Source organism: Melanotaenia boesemani, chromosome 21 (assembly GCF_017639745.1).
Source record: "Melanotaenia boesemani isolate fMelBoe1 chromosome 21, fMelBoe1.pri, whole genome shotgun sequence".
Lineage (NCBI taxonomy): Eukaryota > Metazoa > Chordata > Actinopteri > Atheriniformes > Melanotaeniidae > Melanotaenia > Melanotaenia boesemani.
Window position 1 is genome coordinate 23,801,205 of NC_055702.1, and position 24,568 is coordinate 23,825,772.

General features: G+C 37.8%; 1 protein-coding gene across 1 annotated transcript in view; it reads right to left on the reverse strand.

Annotated features, from left to right (window-relative positions):
- Positions 1-3,806: 3,806 nt before the first annotated feature.
- The window catches only part of uts2r2 (urotensin-2 receptor 2), a 36,394-nt gene continuing 15,632 nt past the window's right edge, over positions 3,807-24,568 (reverse strand). The window contains exons 8-9 of the mRNA XM_041973324.1: positions 16,041-16,164; positions 3,807-4,743 (exon numbers count right to left, since the gene is read on the reverse strand). Coding sequence (XP_041829258.1) covers positions 4,607-4,743; positions 16,041-16,164 — 261 coding nt within the window. The 3' untranslated portion in view covers positions 3,807-4,606. The remainder of the gene's footprint in view (positions 4,744-16,040; positions 16,165-24,568) is intronic.

Consider the following 24,568-nt stretch of genomic DNA (forward strand, 5'->3'; position numbering starts at 1 on the left):
CGCATGGCTGACATAACATGCACACTGATTGGAACAACCGCCATAACCCACCCCTCTCGATCAGAATGAAATTTTTATCCAAATTAACATTATTGGATCAAAATCTTCTAATTGGTATGTTTACATTGAGCATTTAATACATTTTAATGTGAATACTTGTATCCATGTAAACAAAGCTAATCCTGTTCTGCCTGGAAAAAAAAATCTTTAGCCAAAGGATGTTAGCCACCAACCAACAAGTTAAAATATAGTATCAAGACACTTTTACAAGGTTCTTGTTTTAAAACTTGTTTATCTATAACTTAAAAAAAAATAAATAAATAAAAGCTGAATCAACTAGCTCGCTGCAGCATATTTAAACCTGCTAGTAAGCTAACAGCATGGTACTTACTGGGTATAACCCCAGTTTTAAGTACACCGTAGGCATGCTAGCAGGCTTTGCCTTATCAGCCTGAGAGGGATATTTCTTATGATATGCTTTGGTTATATGTAGCTCCAGTGTATAAGCTGCTCACTTTCTCCAGGCACAGTATGTTTTCCTGTTGTTTGTGGCCCAAAAAACCTTCAAGTTTTTTATTGCAAATTATGATAGTATTTACGGTGCAACTGTGTAAGTGAAGAAGTGTAAAACAAAACAGAAAAATAGAACAAAGAAAAAATACAAAGAAAATGAACAAAGGTAACAAAAGTAGAGAATATTGAAAGAAAAAAGGCGGAAGACAAAAAAAAATAATAAAATAAAATTATGGTAATTCAGTCCAAAACAGTACCTGGCGAGTGTTGATGTCACGTTGAGCATGATAATAAAGTTTAGACATAAAAATCCCAATTCTTATTCCATAGGTAAGAGTATAAGAAATAATATTGATTGTGATAATATTACTGATATTAACAATAATCATGACAGCAACAATAATAATAATAATAATAATAATAATAATCATAATCATTAGAGTAATCATAAATAAAAGAGGTATGAATAATATTACAAATAACATCAGAGATTATTATCACTATCACTACCATCATCATAATTACAATGTCAGTAATAATTACATCAATCATAGCTATATAACAACTGTCATTATTACTAATAAATAAATAGAGGTTTATAGGTCATATATCATTATTTATAATGTAGGACCAGTCGAGTCATCTGAGAGCCACATAAAGGAAAACAAAGTGGGGCCCAAGTTATGCCACTCATGCAGATCGACCTAGCAGGGCTCCAGACCAGAGTCCAGACTAAACATGGAGAAGCAGCATTTAGCTGTTATGCTGGAAACAAGTGGAACAAACTGCCAGTGGAGATTAAACTTTCACCAAATGTAGACATTTTTAAATCCAGGTTAAAAACATTTCTTTCCTCATGAGCCTATGAATGAAATCTGCAACCTAACTTTGAACTCATCTAGACTATTACCTGCTCTTAATCGCTTTACTTTTATTTTACATGATTTTAAGGTAATTTTATTATAATATTATTTTCTCTTTATATTCTTCTATGGACTTTTTAATGTTTTCTGCATCCCCTTGTGATGCATTAAATGTTTTATGTAAAGCACTTTGAATTGTCTTGTACATGAAATGTGCTGTACAAATGAACTTACCTTGTTTTTCCAAGGCAGAGCAGGAACTATGTGCAGTCTCACTTCTCTGCTCTGGTAGGGCGAGAGGTAACAATGGTTCCTCACTCACTGTAACCTCTCCTCAGCAACATTAGTAATGCCAGACCAGTTAAATCCTCTTTCACGGAGCACAGCATTCTTCCCACACAGCCCTCCTGCAGATGCTGGCTTACCGCTATGCTGGCTTACCGCTATGCTTCTCTCATCACTGATGAATGCACTATGTCCCTAAAGGGCTGAGAGCAGCAATGTTTTGCTGTAGGTGCAGCAGTTTCTTGTTTATATGGAGTAGATGTGAAGGTTATACTTTGTGCTTTGTTCACGAGTCAAAGTGAGTGCTGCAATTATGTTACAAGAACGGAAGGGTGTTTTCATCCTGACTTTTACGTCAGAATAACTACATTTACATTACTCCAAACAGTTGTTATATGAAGCAAACTATTGCAGCTTGCTTGGGATATCTAATCCATCAGTTTAACTGTGTAACGGGGAAATCATCTACAACAGTTGCTCAAATAAATCTATACTGTAAACAATGCAACTCATAGATATCACCTAACTGCAGTTTCCACCAGCGCTGTATCTTCCAGTCTGCGACCCACAGCTCAGGTGAGTTATTTCTCTGAGTTGGTGGAGACCAAAGCAGAGCTGAAATGAAAGTGAATGCTGGACTTGAATTCAAATGGCGAGGTGGAAGGAAATTAGTGAATCAAACCTGAATTGGCAAAGATTAAAATAGTCCCGCTGTTACTGGTCTGACTCAGCAAGAAATAAACTCACCTGACTAACCGACGTCTTTCCAGAAAAGGTCCAATACCCCTGATAGTTAAAAAGATGAAAGGGAATAACTAAATTGTTTTGTTTGTCATTAGGACAACTACTTCTACTAGATTATCACAACTAACAAAGTAGTCTAAAATGCCACCATGTGGACATACTATGGACTTTTTTTTTTCCTTCATATTTTTAAAGCCCCAACACTGAAGATTTTTTTGCGATAAGGGGCCCCCTAACAACAGCTAATCTGGCATTCATCTTGCATCCCGTCTCTTCTCTGAGCTCTCTCCAGCCAGTAAAAGTCAGATTGATATTGATACTTGTCTTATATCTTGCTTTGTCCATTTCTCTAGTTTTCTTTGCTAAATGGTGCGTGTTCAAAATGGCCACTGTGTTGATATCCAGTAGCTAGCAATGTTACGTGGTTAAATAAGGCAAAATGCTGTTAAAGAGATGTATCAGATGTGGAAAAAAAAACATTTTTTTTTTATTTTTGGTTTCTCAGCTTTAGGATGTTGCTTGGCAACATCTCCAGTTATGTATATAATGGATGTCACGGTATCATCAAAACAAGTCAGAAGCCACAGAGTCAGAAAGTCATGCAGGGGTTGTAAGCGTTTGCATAAATAGAATAAAGCTTTCACATATCAGACACAGTGTTTCAATGAATCTACCATCTCCGTAGAATAATTCAGTCAGATATGAACATCCCAAGTCTTTCAGCAGAACCTAATGTGCTCTGCATACCACCCCCACAAATCCCATAAAACTACCCCTTATTTGAATTTTCACATATAAAAGGTTTCACAATTATAAACTGAATTGTGTGTTAATGTATCTACACACTGTAGAATATTTCAGTCCAGATTTGAACATCCTATATCAGTGGTCTGCAGTCTGCGGTTCCAGAGCTCCAAGTGGGTCTCTGGACCTTCTACAATTACTCTTAATACGCGGCTAAAAATGTTAAAGAACTAACTAATGTTTTTTATATATAGATATAATAACAAATGCAGGTTTTTAGTAATTTCTCTGTGATTTCTTAGTGTTTTATTTTTCATGAATTTGCAAAATTCTTCTTCAAAAAAAAAACAAAACTTTTTCACATTGTCATTATTGTGTGTACAATTTTTAGGACAAAAATGAATTTATTCCATTTTAGAAGAGGACTGTAACATAACAAAATGTGGAAAAAGTGAAGCGCTGTGACTACTTTCCGGATGCACTGTACATAGGAGATATACATGAAATGATTCATTCTAAAAGTCAAACTCAAAAAACGTCTGTAAATAAATAAATGAGAAAAGAGAAAGCAGATATTTCAAAAAGGCGTCATGGATGAAGGAAATCCTCCAGTGTCCAACTCACAAAGTGAAGATAAGAATGGAAACAAATGCATAATCAGTGACTGTTGATTTAATAAGTACGGAATACTTAGTTGAGCATTTGGGTTTCTTAATTACAGGAAGAAAAACAAACAGAACATTTGTGCGTTAAAATGAGGCAGAAAAACAAAGACTTCATCAGGTCAGTACATTACTGCAAACTGTCCTCACCAACAGCAAAGAGTCTTAGCATCTGGACATGGAGAGATTCATCTTAAAGAAAAAATGTGCCTTCTTAATGAGAGGCTAGTTCCCTGAGAGGGGGATTTGGTCAGGAAAGTTGTTTCAATCATTCACCGGATTTATGTTTCCTTTCGAAGGATTTGACAGGTTACTCTCAAATAAAAACCCTGCAGAAAACAGACAATCCTCGTTCAGCCTCTTCAGATCTGTTTCATTGAAAATTCTGTGGACGAAAAACTTATTTTGGCTGTTTGTGTTTTTTCTCTGATTTTCTCTGATTTCTCTGATATGGCTCCAAATGCAAAGATTAGTGACCATGTCAAATTTATTATGCCTAAATAGCTTGAAAAAAAACCCTGTAATAGTAATAAAGAGATATTTTTTATAGAAAACTGGGATTGCAGTCTGTTACAGAAAGACTCCTGTACATCTGAGCGGGAGACCCTGTGTCACTTGTTTCTGTTACAAAAAGGGGGGAAAAATACAAATACTAAATTTACAGCAAAAGTATATCGATTTTACAAATAAAACCTCCATATAAAATCTTTTTCCTCCCCATGTTCCCTCTCTTTGTTGCAGGGCTTGTCCGAGCAGATGGGCCGTCAGCATCGTCATCCATCATCCATGGATGTCTCAGGGCAGGGTGGGGTCAGAGATGGCGTGAGCAGGGTCACAAGTGAAGGACACGGTGATGGCGTAACGCGTCCCCCATGTTACCTTCTCTACGCGGTGGAGGTTCTCCGAGCCAGAAGAGAAGAAAGAGACTCGTCCTGAGGGGGAAAAGACAAAAGAAATCAATGAAAGGGATGAAAGAGGACCCATTAGGAGAAAAAGAATATAAACATGATAAAAGCAGTTCAATAAAAAAAATATTCTCTGTAACACTGACATGGCTGAATCAACGCTGGGGTTGAGATGTCTTGAACACAACTTTGACAAGGAGAAAAGACTGATGTCCAGTTCAAGTCTGGATGATAAAAGTTAAAGGAAAGTTGTGACAAGATTCGTGCTAGTTGGACATATTGGTTAAATTAACTTTTAAAACTGCTAGCACAAAATAAAAATACATTTGTGGAATGAGCAGCAGAGAAACTATTAGGCTCGTTTGTTTTTGTGTATTAGATGCTTGAATGTTGAAGAAATAAGACATGCTTGTAATTTATTTAACAATTTACTATTTAACAAACAGAGGCTTCAGTAGCATGTGGAAGAACCAACAGCCTGCCAGTCACCAGCTTGTTCCTGCATCCCAATCTTCAATCTGCATTTATTGCAAGTCGGCCAATGTGGTTGTGTCGGCCACTCTGGCATGAAAAGCACACCTAAGTTAATCCCACACATGTTCAGTGGGGTTGAGGTCAGGACTGCATGGAGGCCGTTTCATCCTCTCCACTCCCAAATTCCCAAAGGTAGGCTCTGATAAACCCCACTCTGAAGGGGGGAATGGGACCGTGCAATACCATTAATTTCCTGAATCGATTCTATTCAATTCAGCCTGGTTTGATTTTAGTTAAATTTGATTTAATACATATTCAATTACAGATATCTAACAATACCATTTTTAAAAAAATATTAAAGACATTCTCAGATAACTATTTTTTTTATAAAAGAATGAGTCCGTATACATGACCATCAAAATCAGATATCCGGGAGTAATCGGATTATTGTAATATTCTGATCTGACGTGTCTACATGCACTTTTGAATTGGGATATTCAAAAGACTTGTCTACATTTTCTAGTCCATTATCAGATTTATTTTAGAACACCTTTGTGCGTGGTGACGTCACTTCCTGTTATTTTCAAAACATTCAGTGTTTGAACATGGCGGAGCCCCTGGTCGTAGCGTTTTAAGATTTATTGCCAAGAATAATTGTTAAAAAGAAATAATCCACCAAACAGAAATGTCCTTACTTAAGAAATAAAGTTTATTAGTGAGTACTTTATTAGTGGTAATTTTATTAGTCATTTCAAGATTTGTCAAGTTTCTTTTTAGTTTCACTTGTGATTACAAGAGACACCAGTTTGCTGACTGCCAAATAAATTGGTTTATCCCATTAATCTCAGTCAGGCTTCTTGATAATGTGGTAAATGGTATAAGGTTACTAAATATTTTGCTTTAGTGGTGTTGGTAGTATTACTGAACTAGCAGAAAATCAGCCATTTATTGCATCAGCTAAACTCTTGAAATCGATCATACGATTTTAATCTAATTTTTCTTCATGCAAACTTAGTTGTGATACTGTTTATGTACCAAAATTAGCATGTTTAAACATTTTTTAAAATGTAGGCACACCTGCTAAAACAATCCAAACACAACACTTTCCCATTTCCAGTGTTTTCACACTAAAGGCCTCACTTGATCACTCCACTATTTCTCTACTACCATAAAGATTATTGCTGTGGCATAAAGGGATGGCATTACGCCGTATACTGCAAAGTTTGATTGTTAAATCAAGAGTTTTAGGATAATCAAAAGTTTCTATGATAACCCCATAAAGTAGAGAGTGAATTCCAGCTTTCTGAATAGCAGTTAAAAATGCAACAATCTTGTCTCTTTTTGTCCTTGAGACATTGCTATCAGTTTCAGTCTCGTGTGAGATGTTACAGCCACTAAAATGTGCGAATGTAAAAGAAATACAGTATATCCCTGGCTGCAGTATTTACAGTATTTTTAAATCATCTGTGCCTGTGTTGTCAGGTGTTCCCCAAGGTTCTGTTCTGGGCCCAGTGCTGTTTATAATGTATTAAATGACCAAAAAAAAAAAAAAAAAAAATTCATGACTTTTATATATTTTACTATTTTTTCCTCTAAGTCTCATAAAATTTCAAATATGTGTCCTTTTGAGCTTTTCTGTTTTCCGTCATCTTCAATCAAACCAACTTCGCATTTTTTTTTTTTTTAATTGAGCCAAGGTTTGAGCCCAGATCAGCATTTAAATACCTGAGCTAATTTTTGTTGATGCCAACTCAAATAAAATCAGGTCTGTTGTCCTTTGTGAAGATGGAAATGATTTTACAGGATTGTGTTCAATAATGTTTGGATTTCACTAATTATCGTTTCAATTTTTTTCTTACAAGTCCTTCAGGATGCAGCTACCATTAACATCCCATTTAACATCAGACCTGATTTATATTGTTTGGCCTGCAGGTTCATAATGCAGTTTTAATGCTTAAATACTTTAACTTTTGGCATTTTGCAGGGTTAAGTCCCTTTTTATTTGTTAGACTTACCTACAGCAGCTGAACTCTGAGGTTTATCGTGATCAGTGGTCATTGGCTGTCCTTTGATCTCGGTCTAGAACTAAAGAAGACTTTGCCTTTTCAATAGTTTCCCCTAAATTTTTTAAGTCTCTTCCATTCGATGTAAGATCTATAAAACTGTGGATAACTTTCAAAAGCATTTCAAGACCGGTTTGTTTAAACTGGCGTTTGTCCATTGATTTTTATCTTCTTATTTTATGCTTTTATAACTTTTGGTATTTCATTTTATTACTATGAAGCACTTAGAATTTGTTTTTTTTATTTTTTTTTTTTTATTACAATGAAACAGTTTGTGGCATTTACTTTTGAAAAGTGTTCTATAAATTAATTTTCTTATGAAAAAATTTGCATGTGTTGAGCTCCGTCAATGCCGTCGCAATTTGACCCTGACTGAATCTGGAACTATTGCAGACGTTTCCCGCAAGACTAAATGCAGATTAAACAATTGTCCCTGGCGGCGGGTGGCCCTGGACTTTAGGTTTGTTTTTGACTGGTGTGAGTCATGTATTCATGGCTGAGATTTGGAAGAGTTGCTGTGATTTTTCCTCAATTTAGCCTCTTTTATGCTACATTTATGTACATAAATATGTACATCTATGTTAAACATCGTCAAACATGACCGTCCACATACTTCCATGTGTCTTTTACCATGGCATAGTTATTAGGCAATACAGCTATTAGAGGGCAGTGTAGAGTTCAGAGCTCATTTTCAAATTCAAACCTAAGTTTCAGTCAACAAACATGGTGATGGCAGCACAACAGACGGCGGTGGTCTGCGCGATTATTAAATATATTGTGGCTTCTTCTCTGTTCCTTTCACTGGTTGGATGTGCCACACTGCCTCTGTTCCAGTGGAACTGCTGTTTGTGTGGTCTGAGTACAAAACGGACTGAAACTGTTTGCATGTTTAACAGAGCACAAATGAGGCTTTAGATTAAAACCAATCAACTTTTTGCAACTATTTAATCTAATGTCAGAATTTTTTAATGATTTAATTTATTACTTTCTGTGGGAGTCTATTCCAACAATCAACACTAGACCTTTTCATTTCTGCCGCTAGCATGTTCAGCTAGGCAAACCACATCTTCACCTCAGCTGTGTGCTAATCTGCTACGTTGCTGGTCTTAATTTGAAGGGATATGAAAGCGTAAGTCAATTTCAATTAAAGCAAACATATTAAAGTTCCTACTATGAAGAATAACTGCTTTAAAGTGGACATTTTACCATTTCTTGTGGCAAAGATGGACATTTGAAGAAGACTGAGAAATCATAAAGAAAAGAACTGCAGACTTGACCCCTTTCAAGGACTGCATTTAACCAGGGTTATATTGGATTCTTTTTATGGTCTAAAAAGTTTTATGATCATTTCTCTTGGATGAACACACAGGGCAGACCTGGTGAGGCATTTCTCAGGTTAAATTCTTTTCATTCATCAAAGGCTTTAGCAACTAATGAGCTACAACCATTTACCAGACAGTCTGGATCTTTTGAAATATGGCCTGCTCTGTCATAGAAATCCATTTGTGGTAATGTTTATAAAGCTCCTCTGCGGCTGTGGATCACAATTAAAGACTTTACATTTAAAAAGTTTCCAAGCTAGATTTGTTACAGAAACTTGTGATTCCTTTGCCTTTTGAGGAAGCCATCTTTTTATGTGAAAAAGAATAATTAAAAAAAAAATTGAATCATTGTGCTTCAGTTTGTGTGCTCTATTTTCCCTTGAGAAAACACTAATAACCTATCTTTGTGTGCTTTTCTGTGTGTGGGTGAGTGGGAGTTTAAATCCCCTTGGCAAGGCAGTAGATTAGAGGATGTCAGGGAAAATTAGAACTTCCTGGTAAACAGTGGAATTTACCATGAAATCGCTGAGAATGGGCAACAAGACACAATTATTTCACAATCAAAAGTGAATTAGTAGCAAGACATTAAGAGATGGCATGTTTGTTTCATGTCACTGAGAAACGGGCGGCTCGCTGGCGCTCAGATAAGCTGCGGAGCTTTAGATAACTTCACAATGAAATAATCTGAAAAGAAGCCCTTGTGTTTGTCAGCATAAACTTTCGTGTGTGTGTTTATTGTCAGGGACCCAGCAGATTCGGTACCATCAGTGGAGAAGATTATCTGCAACAAAAAAGGAATTTAGGAGGTTTTCCACTGCTTCCTGGTTGTTTACAGAAACCAAATGAGAAACCCAAAAGAGTGTCAGTGAAGTAACAACAATAGTTACGGTTAGATAATATAGAACACTATAAAACAATATTTAAAATTTATTCATGTTAAATTATGAATGTGGATATGGGTAGATTAAATAATTTCTCCAAGGAAAAACCTCCCTGATGATTAAATTAACTTTATCCATAAATAATACAATTAATTGTCTGTTGTTTTGTTCATATAAACAACTACTTCATCACAATATTTTTATTTAAAATAAAAAAATAAGGGACTGTGGGATTTGCCACAGAAAAAAACAGCTATTCTGGGACATATAAGATGTGAATACAAAAACTTTCTAATGATGTTGTGAAATTTATATGCATATTATTGTTTTTTTGTCTCCCACCTGTGTTTTCTGGAACTTGCCAGGCTTACATAGCCAAAAAGTGTTCCTAATGTTTTGCCTGGTAAAATAAAGGCTAAATAAAATAAACTAAAAGGAAAAAAAAAATAATCCACTTAGTCACAGTCATATCAGGAAATTTGTATTATAGTAGCTTTTGTCAACCATCCTCAAGTCAACAATCTCTTAATTCCCAGAGCTATTCTTATATAACTTGTGCATTTACACTTAATTAGGTACACCTGTTCTATTGCTTATTAACACAAATAGCTAATGAACCAATCATTTGGCAGCAACTCACTGACTTTCATACATGAGGGGGCCAGAGGGTGGGCAAGACTTTATCAGAGTGGACCATATATCAAGAAAGCTAGTCATTTTGTTCCTCTCTAACACACACTCAGATACACCGTTGTGATAACTGTGGTCACATGAGAAATAAAACACCTTTAAATAAATTATCTGAAGAGGAAGAGCTTTACTGTGAATTTTTCTTCTGTTATCCGTGTGTGATCATACACCATCACCGCCTTCACCGCCATGCACATGGTCCAGAAAAATTAATCCAGAAATTTTAACCAGCCAGCGTCTAACCTGAGTCGTGAAGCTCATAGACTAAAATTTTCCATTTTATCATTTATTGCAGCGTCACAATCTATTCATCTAATGCGTTACTTCTTATTATTGTACATTATTGTTGACAGGTGTGTGGAATTTTTCTTACTTGTACCGTATGTTGCGTTTTGTACGCTCACAGTTCAATAAGTCGCTTCCCTATTGTCCATTTCTGCAACATTATCTATATTTATGGAATCATTTATTCATTAACAGACTTTTGGGTGCTCAGAAATGCTCCTTTTCTTCAGTACAGCTTGAAGGTCATGTCAGTGTTTTACTGACAGCAGCGGGAAATGTGAGCTCTGAAAGCAGAGCCGGTGAAACAGTAATTAATTCTGAGATGCCTGGGCTGACAAAGTCAAGGCCACACAAGCGTCTAACTGGACCCAAGTGACATTTGCAGCAATGTTTACATGTTTAACGCCCTCCACCTTAGCAGCTAATTAGTAATCTAGCCTGGTAAATCTTCGCTTGTGGAGCCTGTAAAGGATGTAGATGTTAAGTTTATGTTTATAAAGTTACTTACTTATTAAAGTATTATCATTATATTATTATACTTATTGAAGTACAAAAGATAAAAAAAAAAGAAATCCATAATACAATATTTTTACTGTTTAAATCAAAACTCGACTTATCAAAAGTCGGAATCACGCTGCTTCAAACTGCATCAAGACTTATAACGATTAAAGACAAATACGTGTCCAGTTTAAGGTCTGGTTGTCCGGGGAAAATCCAGATGATCAGCGTATCGGGACCTTATCTGGCTTTCTCTAGCTTTCTGTACCCTCCCCCTACCGCTCCACAGTTCACAGCGGGTCCAGTGTTGGTATGTTTCATTAATGCCACTAATTTTATGGAAACAAGGACTATATCTTCTGTCTAAAGACACCATTTCAAATGGTTTATTTTCCAAATTATGACTCACAGGTTAGTAAATAAACAGAAAACGGTCAGGAGCAAGGACAGGACAGAAAATAAGTGAAAAAGCAACCAATGTCCTCAAAAAAAAAACAACAACTCTGAAAGAATGGAGAATTATTGCTTAAGACCATTTTAAAAGATTATATAAAGCTAGACTGCTTGGAGGAAAACTATAAAGACATAAGCGTGGACTAAAGGCTTTTACACAATACTGTAAGCATGTGGTGCATCCTTACATTTTATGTGAAATTGCTGGGTTTAATTTAAAAAGTCCTAACTAGCCCCAACATTAACAGAATATTCACACCAGATCTTTACCAGCCCCGCTGAGGTTTTCCATGTATCCTCTGGTTTTATAATCTGCCCATTTAAACCCTTATTTGCTCCTCTGATTGGCCAATGTACCATTTAAACTTTCTCTGCCTCTATATTTTTCTGTCATTATCTGCCTTTCCCAGCAAAACACCTTTCCCTCATTTCATCCCTCTCCAAACCATTTTCTGCCAAAAATCCACCTCTATTAGTATCTCTTTATTCTAAAAATAATTTTAAAAAAGATGCTTTCTCTTTCAGTAAATCTATCAATAATCTTTTTCCTTTACATCCAATTTTACAAGTCTACTTTCATGGTTCATGTAATTTTTTACTCCAGATCACTAATTTTCCTCTTGATGTTATAATTACACCCTAAAACAGTCTTGACTGCCTCAGTAAACTAAACAGTGACCCAAATCTGACAAGCAGACTGTCACCATCTCCAAATATTTCAACCCCCTGCCAAACACGCCATCATCAGAAGTTTCCTGGTGAGGTGAGGATGTGCTTCTGCAGAGAAATAAACTCATGCACTACATAAAAATCACAGTCACAGTGCAAAAACAGAGGTCAGGATTCATGAAAAGCTCAACCTCCACAGAGAATAAAAAGGAATCTATCAATAAGGATGTGTTTGTCTTCTTTGTTCTAGCAGCTTTCATGTGTTTGAGATTGTGCTGATATTGTCCTCTGTGATGTCCAGAGACTTTTTTCTCTTTGCCCAAACACAACAAGGCAGCAGGCCTTCAGTCAACTCCCCTAAATGCTCCATCACAGGAAAACGTCAGGGGTCCGTGTTGCTTCGGTGCTCACTGATGTAGGAAGAGGACATGGAGAGTTTGATGGAGCAGATTTAAAATGATACAGGAGCGGGACAAAAGGTGAAAAGCTGCAGGTAAATAAAGAGGAGCAGAGAGATGTCTTTTCTGAAATGATGTTGATTAAAAGTGGTGCAGATGATGGCAGACAATGTGGTAAGATAAAAGAAAGGAGCGATGAGCAACAAGGGAAAATCAAAAGCAGGGATAACATGATTAGAAAAAGCAACGGGGTGGCTTGTTGTCTGATACAATAGAGAACATGATGCTGTCAGGAAGGGGGAGCAACATCAGGTGGTGTTTTCCTATCTAAAAGATTCATGAAGCTTTCAAGCCTTCAGGATTCATCCATTTTTATTTTTTATTCAAGGATGCTGCCTTGAGTTCACACCTGACTAGGAAATCTTTGAAAGTAGGTCACACTAGCTTTCAAAATTGTGATATTTGGAGAAAATAAACTCTTTGGTTAACCTCTTCTTGACAAGAGCCCCCTGATCAAGCGGGAGGCATGAGATGTTTGCACATAATACAAAGCTGCAATCCTAACATGCAGCAAACCAACATCAGGGGAAAACGCATCTAAAAGACTCGACCAAGCATTGACTTTCAAACAAAACCCAATTCAAACCCTAAGCAATTATATGTGTTCACTCTTCCTATCATAGACTATCTCCAGCTTCACTTCTTTCTGGGTCATCATGGTGTTTCTAAGGTGAATGTGGGGGCCCGTGTATGCATGGGTTCCCTCCGGGTACTCCGGCTTCCTCCCACCGTCCAGAGACATGCATGTTAGGTTAATTTGTTACTCTAAATTCTCCCTAGAAGTGAGTGTGAATGGTTGTTTGTCTCTCTGTGTTGGCCCTGTGATGGACCGGTGACCTGTCCAGGGTGTACCCTGCCTCTGGGTTAGGCTACATATGTTTTAATGAATACTTCTATTAAAATGTATGTAAAACTTCTCATGTTCACTTTTTTAGCTTCTACTTTTTGCACAGGTCCTCATCAGACATTATTTTACTCATTCTAGATAAACTGGTTTTCTGGATAAATGTGTTTTCTTTTAGGAGGTGATAACGGTTGACATTTTCTACAGTGTCCCAGGTGAATTAATCTGACACAGTGACACATATCTTAATTCTGACACATCTCAGCTTTCTGATTATACATACAGCCCTTCTAGTTGTGAAGATACACTTAATTTATTTTGAGATTGTCATTTCAGACAGGAAGCAGAAAAAAATAGCAGGTTATCCTCTTTCGATGATAAACAAGGCCTATTTTTACTGCCTCCTGAGCCAAAATAAGAAGCTTTCAATTACCAGTCGATCTTTGTTCATACCCAAGCCAATAGTCATGAGCTGTGGGTAGTTACTGAAAGAACATTGTACATGTACATATGATTTGTTTTCCATGTGATGATTACCTTCTCACATGTTCTTGACTGAGTGAATTTAAGCAGTTAATCTATCAGATTTAGAAGTCTGCTAACAGTCAAAATGTGATAAATATGGACCTAAATTCAAATCAGGGTTATGTTCCATCCTATAGATCACAGAGAGTAGCAGCTTTGCTCACATACAAGAGTAGCCTTGGATCTACCATGAAACACAGTATATATATATACACACTATATGTATGTATGTACATATATACATATATATATATATATACATATATACATATATATATACATATATATATATATATATATATATATATATATATATATATATATATATATATATATATATATATATATATATACACATATATACACACACATATATATATTTATATACATATATATATATACACACACATATATATATATATATATATATATATATACACATATAAATACACACACACACACACACACACACACATATATATATATATATATATACACACATATATATATATATATAATATATAAATATTCACACATATACATACGTGTATATATATATATATATATATATATATATATATATACACATATATACACATATAAATACACACACACACACACACACATATATATATATATATATATATACACACATATAAATACACACACACATATATATATATATATATATACACATATATACACTACCGTTCAAAAGTTTGCCATGGGATTCAATAGGGAAGTGACCCCAAACTTTTGAACAGTAGTATATATATATATATATATATATATATATATATATATATATATATATATATATATATATATATATATATATAATGTTATTGTTATTACTGTCGTAAATGTGAAAAGGTGTATAAATAACAGATGTGCAAAGTTAAAACTGCAGAGAAAATTTACCAACCAGTGAAACAGATTTCTGAATATGACCTATTTTTTGTGCATTCCTTTAAAAATATTCCTGGTTTCCCACAATTTCTCCGCCACCTGATACAATTTTCCTATTGTAAATGTCCTTTCTACAAATTCAAAAGCCCTTATCTCTGTAGTGTATCCAGCCGCTTCATCCTCATCATCCAGCTCACAGTCCCGTAGGAAATCGTTATTGATTAGAATAGATTGATTAGAAAGAGAAATGCTGCAATATGCCGAGCTAGCAGCTGAGGCAGAGGGACGGGGATAAAAGGTGAAAGTGTGTGCGGTGGAGCTGCAGGGGATTTGTGGCTAGGTCCGCCACAAGGCTCCTCAGGGACATGAGCATTACAGGACAGGTCCAGTGGAAGGTTGTCAAGGAACTCATTGCCACAGATAAAAGAAACAGCCACTGACTGTGGCTGAAGTAAAGAAATGCTGTATGGGTTGTCAAGTGACCATGTCCTTACAATGCAACACTTTCCCTGATCTGATCAGCCTGCAGTAGGCCTGCCGCAGCCGAGGGTGTATTATTTTGATAAAAAGTCAAAAGACCCAATGAAGCCAGGGTACACAAGTAACTACACTTAAATGCCACTCCATCCAAAGGGTGTTGATGTCATTGCCAAGCTAGTCTTGACTTATCAGGAGGTGTCATATCCAGTCCTTTAAATAAAATTAACTGCAGTGTGCTTTTGAAACAAAAAAAAAACAGTAATTTGCTCACAGTTTTGGCCAAATGTCCCTTGTTACATGTGCACACAAGACAGCATGCATTAACACAGATAAATCGCATTATCTCCTAAAAGATCAGGAGGTTGCATCCAGCCTTCTGGGTATTAGAAGAAAGGGAAACCTAATCCCTGCATCTTCGCAGAGCAGCAGCCTGTGCTACTGGTCGCCCACCTTGAGAATTACGCCCACTTTGTTTCACATTTCAGTGCACTGCAACCTCCTTTAGACTCACTGATGCTATAGAGTACAGCACTAATTTGAACAGAGCTCGGGAAATAAAACCCCATGTTTTTCATGCATCATACACTCTGTTGGTTAATAGGCTTACACAAACTAAGATAAGTAAGTTACAGGGTTGTTAGAAATGATGGACTGAATTAATAACATCCTATATTACAGCAGGTCAAGTATGACTGTGTCTGAGGCTTATGCAGAAAAAAAGGGCTTTCTGAAAACTACATAATTAGATTTAGTCTTTGGCAGCTGGCTTTTACCTGCTCGTGGTTCCACAGTTCGGTTGCCGCTTTGGTCCATAAAGACAAATCTTCCTCCGGTGAAGTCAGAGCCGTAGTCAGACAGATACAGAAGAGAAGTGTAGTCAAAAGAGCCATAAGTCACCTGGCAGACCGTGAGAGAAAAACAACACGAGTAATGAGACAGAAGGCATTACCTAGAGAAAGAAGGACAAAGCCTCAAAGTCTCAAAGGTAAATTAAAACAGAATGCAATGACTCACAAATCTCATGAACATATTTCATATCCTAATAGAACAGAAATAACAAAGCAGATGTTGAAACCTGGACATTTTACCATTTCATGCAACCAAGCTATAATCAGTGATTCAGATTTTCTTTTACTTGATGTGAGAAATTTTACCTGGAACCTGTTTCGAAATCTCCCAAATCCCTGCAATGGTTTGTAGGATATCACATTACAAAACTGTTAAATAAATAAATAAACTAATGGCAGATAAATTGGATTCACTATCACTTCAGAGATCAATGTTGTACATTCTCGCCAACATAAAAAGCATGTCTGAGTTGAAGCAACTGGAGCTCAATACAAAGAAGATGTTTAATAATGAGCTCAGTCACCAACAGTCTGAAGGCACTCAGAGGCCAGAACACATTCATTAGACATGAAAATGTAAGAACAGACTTGAATGAAGAAATGCACCGACTTTGTTGTCTGTTGACAGCTGGGTTGATTCAAACAGAAAAGTCTTTGTACCATAAGTTGTGCATGTGGCTGCATGGAGAATGACAACCGCCACTGCAGCACTTTGTTTAATGTCATTGTGTGCAAAATTCATGTATATGTTGTGAATGTAACACAATACAGTCCATACTGCATAAATTCATTTTCAATGAAGCATATCAGCACCATGTTTCTTGAAAGCCTGGTGCACTAAAGAAACCGGAAAAAAAACAGCCTTAATGAAACATCAAAGACACTGAGCCCTCCCCAAAAGTCTCACATTTGAGAACTCAGACTTGAAGTATACAGATGAGTTTCATGGAAAACAACCTTAAATCAAAGAGGTTCACAAAACTCTCAAGTGTTTCTATCTAGATTGTACATCCCCAAATCAGACAAGATGGAGTCCTGTGATCTTCAAACCCTTACGTGGCACTGCGTCATTTATCCATACATGAGAGAACCACATGGAAAACGAGATTAAAATGGAAACCCTTTGTCAGGCTCTACAATAGATGTACAAAATGAGAAATATTGATTTAACCTGTTCATGCTGCGTAAGAACTTATTTTAAAGATTAGAAAGAAATCAGTATGAGTTTATCTTGCAGTCTGGTCCTCTATCTTTGTGCCTCATTTAATGATCTTAATGTACTCTCACCATTTCTCTTCACACTGGCCACCTCAGACGTACAATACAACTCTGAGCCCTGTCATCTGCAGAAATACTCTGATTACTCTGCAGATGTGGGGTGCATCAGTGATGGACAGGAAGCTGAGTACAGAAAACTGGTCAGTTAGTTTGTGAGATGGTAAAGAAACAATCAGCTCAGTTTGAACATAAACAGAAGAAAAGAGAAGATAGTTGATTTCAGAAGAACGGGAGTTTTACAAAAACACCGTTTACATCCTGCGAGAAGAGGTGGAGGTGGTGGAGAAATAAAAGTACATTGAAGTTTAGCTGGACGACAGACTAGGCTGGAAATGCAACACAGAAGCATCTAGAAAGGACAGAGTAGACACTTCTTAAAGAAGCTAAGGTCATTTAGTGTCTGAACCAAGATACATGCACCATATCTTCTACTAGTCTGTTGTGAAAAGTGTAATCAGCAACTGAGATCCAGAGATCTTGTGAGGAGATGGAAGAACTTTCTAGAAGGACAAACAAAAGCTCTCCACTGATCTGGGCTTTAAGGGAGAGTGGCCTGAAGATCTCTGGAAAAACCTGAAAATGGCTTTTTGTGACAACCGTCTCATACTGTTGGGGGTTGGTTCTCGTTAGCTTTCTTTTGCAGGAATTGGTGGACAGAGTTACTCCACCTGGCCCGTTGACAGCCTTTAAAACTGACAGCTGATGGAGTATGATCACCCTCCCCTCCCCTTATCCACTGGCACCATGTTTTCTTTGCTTGGCCTCGGGCCGTAGAAGTACATTTTGTTCAGCACTTCCCATCAGCCTGCATGACACCACCTGACACACATCCAACTGCTGACTCACATGTCTTATCTTTTATATTTGGTAGTGCATTACCTAAGTTAATAAACTTGAGTATTATCTTTGGTTAAACCCTGTTTTTTGTCATGCTTAAGAGCCAGGTTGTGACACTTTCCACTAACATTTCTCATCAAACCCGGCAGAGTAGGGGAGGATCAGCCACTCTGTCAGGCTGGAAGGGAAGTTTGACAGAAAACCTCCAAATCCAACTTCTCCCAAGACGACCAATGGCTGTATTAGATACAGAAGGTTACTAGATGTGTGTTTGTCGTGCCATTATGGGGAACTGAGTGTAGTTTGATGACAATGTTTTTTCAACATAAATGTTGAAAACTGAAGGGGGTGTACATGCATTTCCTTAATTCTTTAATTAAACACTTATTTATACACAGCTTTTTAAATAATGTTGCAAGTAGGAATTCAGTTAATAAAACATTTGTTTTTGGTTTTAGTTCTTCTGTGGAAGTTTTTCCTCATGTTGGTGTTTAGCACTGTCACCTAAAAGCAGGTACGTGAAGCTGCTGGTGTCTATGGAATCCCAAGAATCTGTCCATGCAGGATTCTCATGCAGAAATTCTTGGATTCTCAGGATACTGGAGGCTGCAATTGTGCTTGTTCCCCAGTTTGAGCAAGTAAGTACTAGCCGCTAGCCGCTAGCTGCTGGGACTGTAACATCTTGAAAGCGCAACTGGTAATAATTTAAGCTAGAATAAGAGACATAGTCTAGTATAAGAATTGAAGACAATGCATTCCTTTGTCTAATTAAAAGGTATCATATTAGGAGTGGGGAATCAGCTAAAAGTCTAACGGCAAGCATTTTTAACTATTTTATAAGCTGAGCATTTCAGATCATCATCCTCATTTGGAGACATGTGTGAAAGCAGTAATCCAATATTCAAAAACTTTAAACTGTTTTTTATATGATCTCTTATGAAAAATTCTTGTTGATTATTAGCTAAAGATGTCATTATGTATTAACAAACTATGTCAAACAATTTGATGTTGTGCAGTAAGCATTTACTTTTACTTTTTACTTTACTTTTATTGTTTATGTGCAGCACTCTGGAAACTTGTCTTTGTTTTGCTTTATGAAGAAAGTGGATTGGACTGAAGCATATCGAAGGTTTGTGGGATCTGTTTTGGCTAAAATCAGCAGATTCCTCAGTTGGCAACAGGTTTAATGCCAAAAAAGTCCTAAAAAAGCAAAACAATCCCAAAGACACTAAAAACAAACCAACTACTGGGGTTCATATCAGCTTTTTAATGGGTAAATAATCATGCAGCTGGTTGCTGAATTTGTCTGAGAAATCTGAGAAATCATTATTAAATAATTAGCAGCTATACCACAAGAGCTTTGTAAGAGAATGCTGAGTTTTCTTAATTTATTGGATGAATCAACTCTTAAAAAGTATCATCAAATTGTATAATTTCTAGTAGTAATCATTGTCAATCGATAGAGGCACCACACAGCCCTGATAACGATTGGTTACAAATTTAGTTTCAAATATTTTTAAAAAGATGACGCATTGTTAGAAATATAAATACGTGTGACCTACAGTAATTTAACTTCATTATGCCATGAATAAGATAAACATATTTCATGTTTCTGCCTTGACACCATATCAGCCATAAGATGGATGGGAAGAAAATGCACTGCCAGGAAGGACAGAGGCTATTTACATGGAAATGAGTGGTGGGTTAGCCAGTTAACTTCAAAATGGTGGCTGAGACAGATGGAGAAGCAAAGAGGCTCTTTACTGATTACATTTTTCCTGCTGTTGAGGGCCAGTGGGAAAAGATCAAGAGGCAAATATTAATATAGAGATAAAACCAATATGAGATACAAGACAGCACAATGAAGGGAGATTTGATTAATTTCTTTTCTGCTCCTGTAACAGCACAGAACTGAAAACTAACATAAGGACAGACGCTTTAATGAATATTTAAAAATAACACATCCAAGCTGATAGTTTCACAACTTTCAGGAATATTAGCTACTTTCTCTCAAATAGCAGTGACCCAGACTGAAGAAATCACATCTGATCTCCCACTAATCTGAAGAATCATGACTATAGTTGCTCACAATCATATTTTTACATATTAAAACTAAATAAGTTGTGAATCATTAACACCTCTCCCTAGACACACACATGTTGGTTTAAACTGATGCCAACATCTCATCTCAATCTCAGATCAACTTATGCCTCCTGGCAATGACCTAAAAACACCTTCAGACCTTGGTAAGAACTAAGAATAGAGCAGTAAGCTCTAAAGTCGCACCTCCATTAATAAGTATGAAGAATGAACATGTGTAATCATGAACAACTTTCATAATAATAGAGGCATGTACAGGAGGAAATTGAGCTGCCTTAGTTAACTTTGTCTGAAGTGTTTTCTGTAAGATGCGACTTTCTTTATGATGTTGTTTCAGATCATTGCAGAGAGCAGATATATGTTGACGCACATCTCTAATTGTCCCAGCACAGCATTCCAGTTTAAGGTCTGAAAACTAACTGGATCATTTCAACTTTATTCTTGTCTTTTTCCGTCATACTGTTGAATATTTACTGCTGTGTTTGGGGTCACTGGGCCACGTTTAAACAATGTTATTCTAAAGTGCTGCTTACAAACTTATTACAAAGGTTGAGTTATTCATGAAAATCTTTGTGTCCTGGATTTGTTCTTAGTTAAAAACCAGCAAAAACTCAGGAGTACTCTTACGAATATTTGAGTGCTGACATGTTTGAACAAATTTATTTGTGTTGTTTTCTGCTGTTTAGTTCATTAAAAATGCAATAATAAAACTACTTTATGATTTCTGTCAGATTGTTAAAATAACTTTTGGTTATTTACAAAGCTTTTAGTTATTTTAAAATAATAAAAATATAGCGCATTTTTTCTTTTAACGTTATAATTTCTCTCAGGGGTAATTAAACAATTTTTCATTCATTTAATGAATTCAAGAACAAGTCATGGTGAAGATGTGATTTAATTCTGCTGCTGGTTTAGCTAAAACTATCAGCACAATAGACACTTGTTTGCATTGAAGCACCCTCATCAGAAACGTTCCCTCAGCCGTATAAATATCACTCCATACACGTCCAAACCTCCCAGACTAATGTGCTAAATGTGGTCTTTAATGAATAAAAATTACTACAACCATATCTTATCATGTGTCATCAAGTTGTGCCGCAGGATGGTTGCACTGATGAGAGCTCCGTGCCAACTCGCTCTTTTTGTTTGATTCCCTTTTTATTTTACCTTCTTTACTTGGACTGCATTTCCACGCTACGAGTATGACCACAGCACACGTTACGTGCGTCAGTTAGTGTGGACATTAAGCCGCCTTTTGAGGACTCCGCGGCAGACGTTCTCACATGGCTCCTTTGTTTACATCGGTGCCGTAAGAGGAAGATGCAAAGAGGAAAGCGAGCCGGCGTGCTATGCCGAACCCGCCAGAGATACAACAGACCTACTCTTCCAGAGGAGTCAGACAAGTCTTGTGGAGGGGGTGTGTGCTTTATGGTTATCTCCTTGTGGGCAACAGATGCACGTATTTTAACAACTTACTGAACTCCAGCCCTGGAGCTGCTAACCATTAAAGACCCTCTTATCTGCCTAGAGAATTCAGCTCAGTTATCCTCACAGTAGTATGTATCCCACCTCAGGCTGTAAAAACACAATCCCTAGACTGTATCCCTGATTGGCTGTTAGAGCCACCTAACCTAGACAACTGTATGGGATTATAAATGGACTTGAAAATTCACACCCTGAAGCCACTTTCGCTGTTTGGGGGGGAACTTTAATAGAGCTAACATGAAAACGGTTTTACTAAAATATTACCAAAGCACATCTCTCCCCACCAGGGGGGAGCAGACTCTGGATCCCTGTTACACCCCATTTAAAGACAGTTACAAACCTTCTGCCCATTCTTTGATAAATCTGACCATAGTGCCATTTTGCTGCTGCCTCTTTACAAACAAAGGCTCAAACTGGAAAAACCGGTTCCCAGGCAGATCTCCAAATGGAGCAGATATCAATATGGATATCAATGCATACACAGACTCTATCGTACGCTACATAGGGAAGTGCAGTGATGACGCTGTGCCCAAAACCTTCATCTGCACTTACCCTAATCAGAAACCATGGGCTGGACCAGAGGTGCATGCTAAACTCAAAGCTCGCACCGCTGCCTTCAACTCAGGAGACCCTGATGCCTACAAAGCAGCTAAGTACAACCTCAGAAGGACCATCAGGACTTCCCAGAGTGAATAAAGGGAAAAAGTGGAATCTGCCCAACAGAGCCATGACCTCAGACACGTCTGGCATGGACTACGCTGTATCACTGACTACAAGGAATGGACAGGCCTGCAGAAGTATCCAACACATCATTTCTGGATGAGCTTAACACCTTCTATGCCAGGTTTGATGCAGGCAACACCATGCCTGTCACCAAACCACACGTGGCCAGTGAGGACGCCATACTCTGTATAGACACGGTTACAGTGAGACGGGCATTCAAGAATGTAAACCCCCGCAAAGCACCAGGGCCCGACGGCATCCCCGGTTGGGTGCTGAGAGCCTGTGCTGACCAACTCACCGGTGTGTTTACTAACATCTTCAACCTGTCTCTGAGCCAGTCTGTCATGCCCACCATCTTCAAGACCTCCACGGTTGTTCCCATCCCAAAGACCCCCACAGCATCCTGCCCCAATGACTATCGGCCCATAGCGCTCACATCTGTCATCATGAAGTGCTTTGAGCTAATCATTAAGAGACACATCTGTGGCTCCCTCCCAGTCACCCTGGACCCCCTGCAGTTTGCATATAGATCAATGAGGTCGACAGACGACGCCATTGCTCTAGCAGTCCACACCTCTCTCAACCACCTGGAGAGGGGAAACACATATGTGACAATGCTTTTCATTGACTACAGTTTGGCATTCAACACCATAATCCCATCCAAACTGGTCTCAAAGCTCACCGCCCTGGGGTTGGAGAAGCCCATCTGCTGCTAGATATGGGACTTCCTCACCAATAGACCATAGGCGGTGAGAATCGGCAGTCACCCCTCCTCCACTCTCATCCTCAGCACTGGTACACCACAGGGCTGTGTTCTCAGCCCACTCCTGCACTCCCTGTTCACCCACGACTGTACCGCCAGGCACAGCTCCAAAATCATCCTCAAGTTTGCAGATGACACCACCATCTTAGGCCTCATCACCAACAATGACGAGAGCGCCTACAGAGATGAGGTGAAATCACTGGCCAGCTGGTGTCAGGAAAATAACCTCAGCAAAACTGAGGAGATGATAGTGAACTTCAGGAGACAGTGTGTAGACCAGCACCCCCCCCACCTACATCAACAACGCTGAGGTGGAGCAGGTCAGCAGCTTCAAGTTCCTCGGCATTCACATCACTGAGGATTTGTCCTGGACACTACATACAGACACTGTGGTAAAAAAAAAAGCCAGACAAAGACTCTACTTCCTGAGGAAGTTGAGGAAGTTTGGTATGAACACCAGCATCCTCACAGACTTCTACAGGTGCACCATCGAGAGCCTGCTGACTGGCTGCATCACAGTGTGGAATCTGTGAGATGTGAGCTTTTAGTAGAGGAGCCGTTTGTTCGTGTTCATGCCATCGGGTGGACACGGGGAGACACCATCTGTGTTTACTTATATTTTCGGACTTTGTGTACCTGGTCTTCTACCTATTGTATTGTGTTTGGTGGTCATAGAAATGGTTTCACTGAGCTGTTAGCTGAGATTCTGGACTTTCTGTTGATACCACACATGTTTACAGTTACATCTACAGACCTGACGCTACACCTGGAAACAAGATGTTAACCCCTTAACTCCTGGTAGCGGAGGCTGCAGGTGCAGAGGTGTTAAGCTAAACAGTCAAGCTAAGAATGAAAGGTTAGAGAATTTATAGGCCAAAAATCAGGATAATGAAGCACTGAAGGTGCATGGATGGAAGTTTTGTACATATTGTGAATATTTCTTTCTCCTCACCATCTAGAAGCTGTGAGATTCTAATCCTGCTTTCTGTCTGTTCACCTGATGCTGATATTCATCACATATTGTTCCTTCTGTGTTTAGAAGGAAGCAGCTTCACAGCTTTAAATTCATCCTGCTGACTTTTTACCTTTTAGTTAGTAAATCCTGAACATTTCATCCTTCTTTCTCATAAATATTTGATTTTATAAATATATATGAAGAAACATTTTAACCGTTGCTGTTTAAAGAGAAAACTGCTGCTAAACCTGTTTATGTGTTTAGTGCAGGGGTCTGCAGCCTTTCCAATCCAAAGAGCCATTTTTCCCTCAG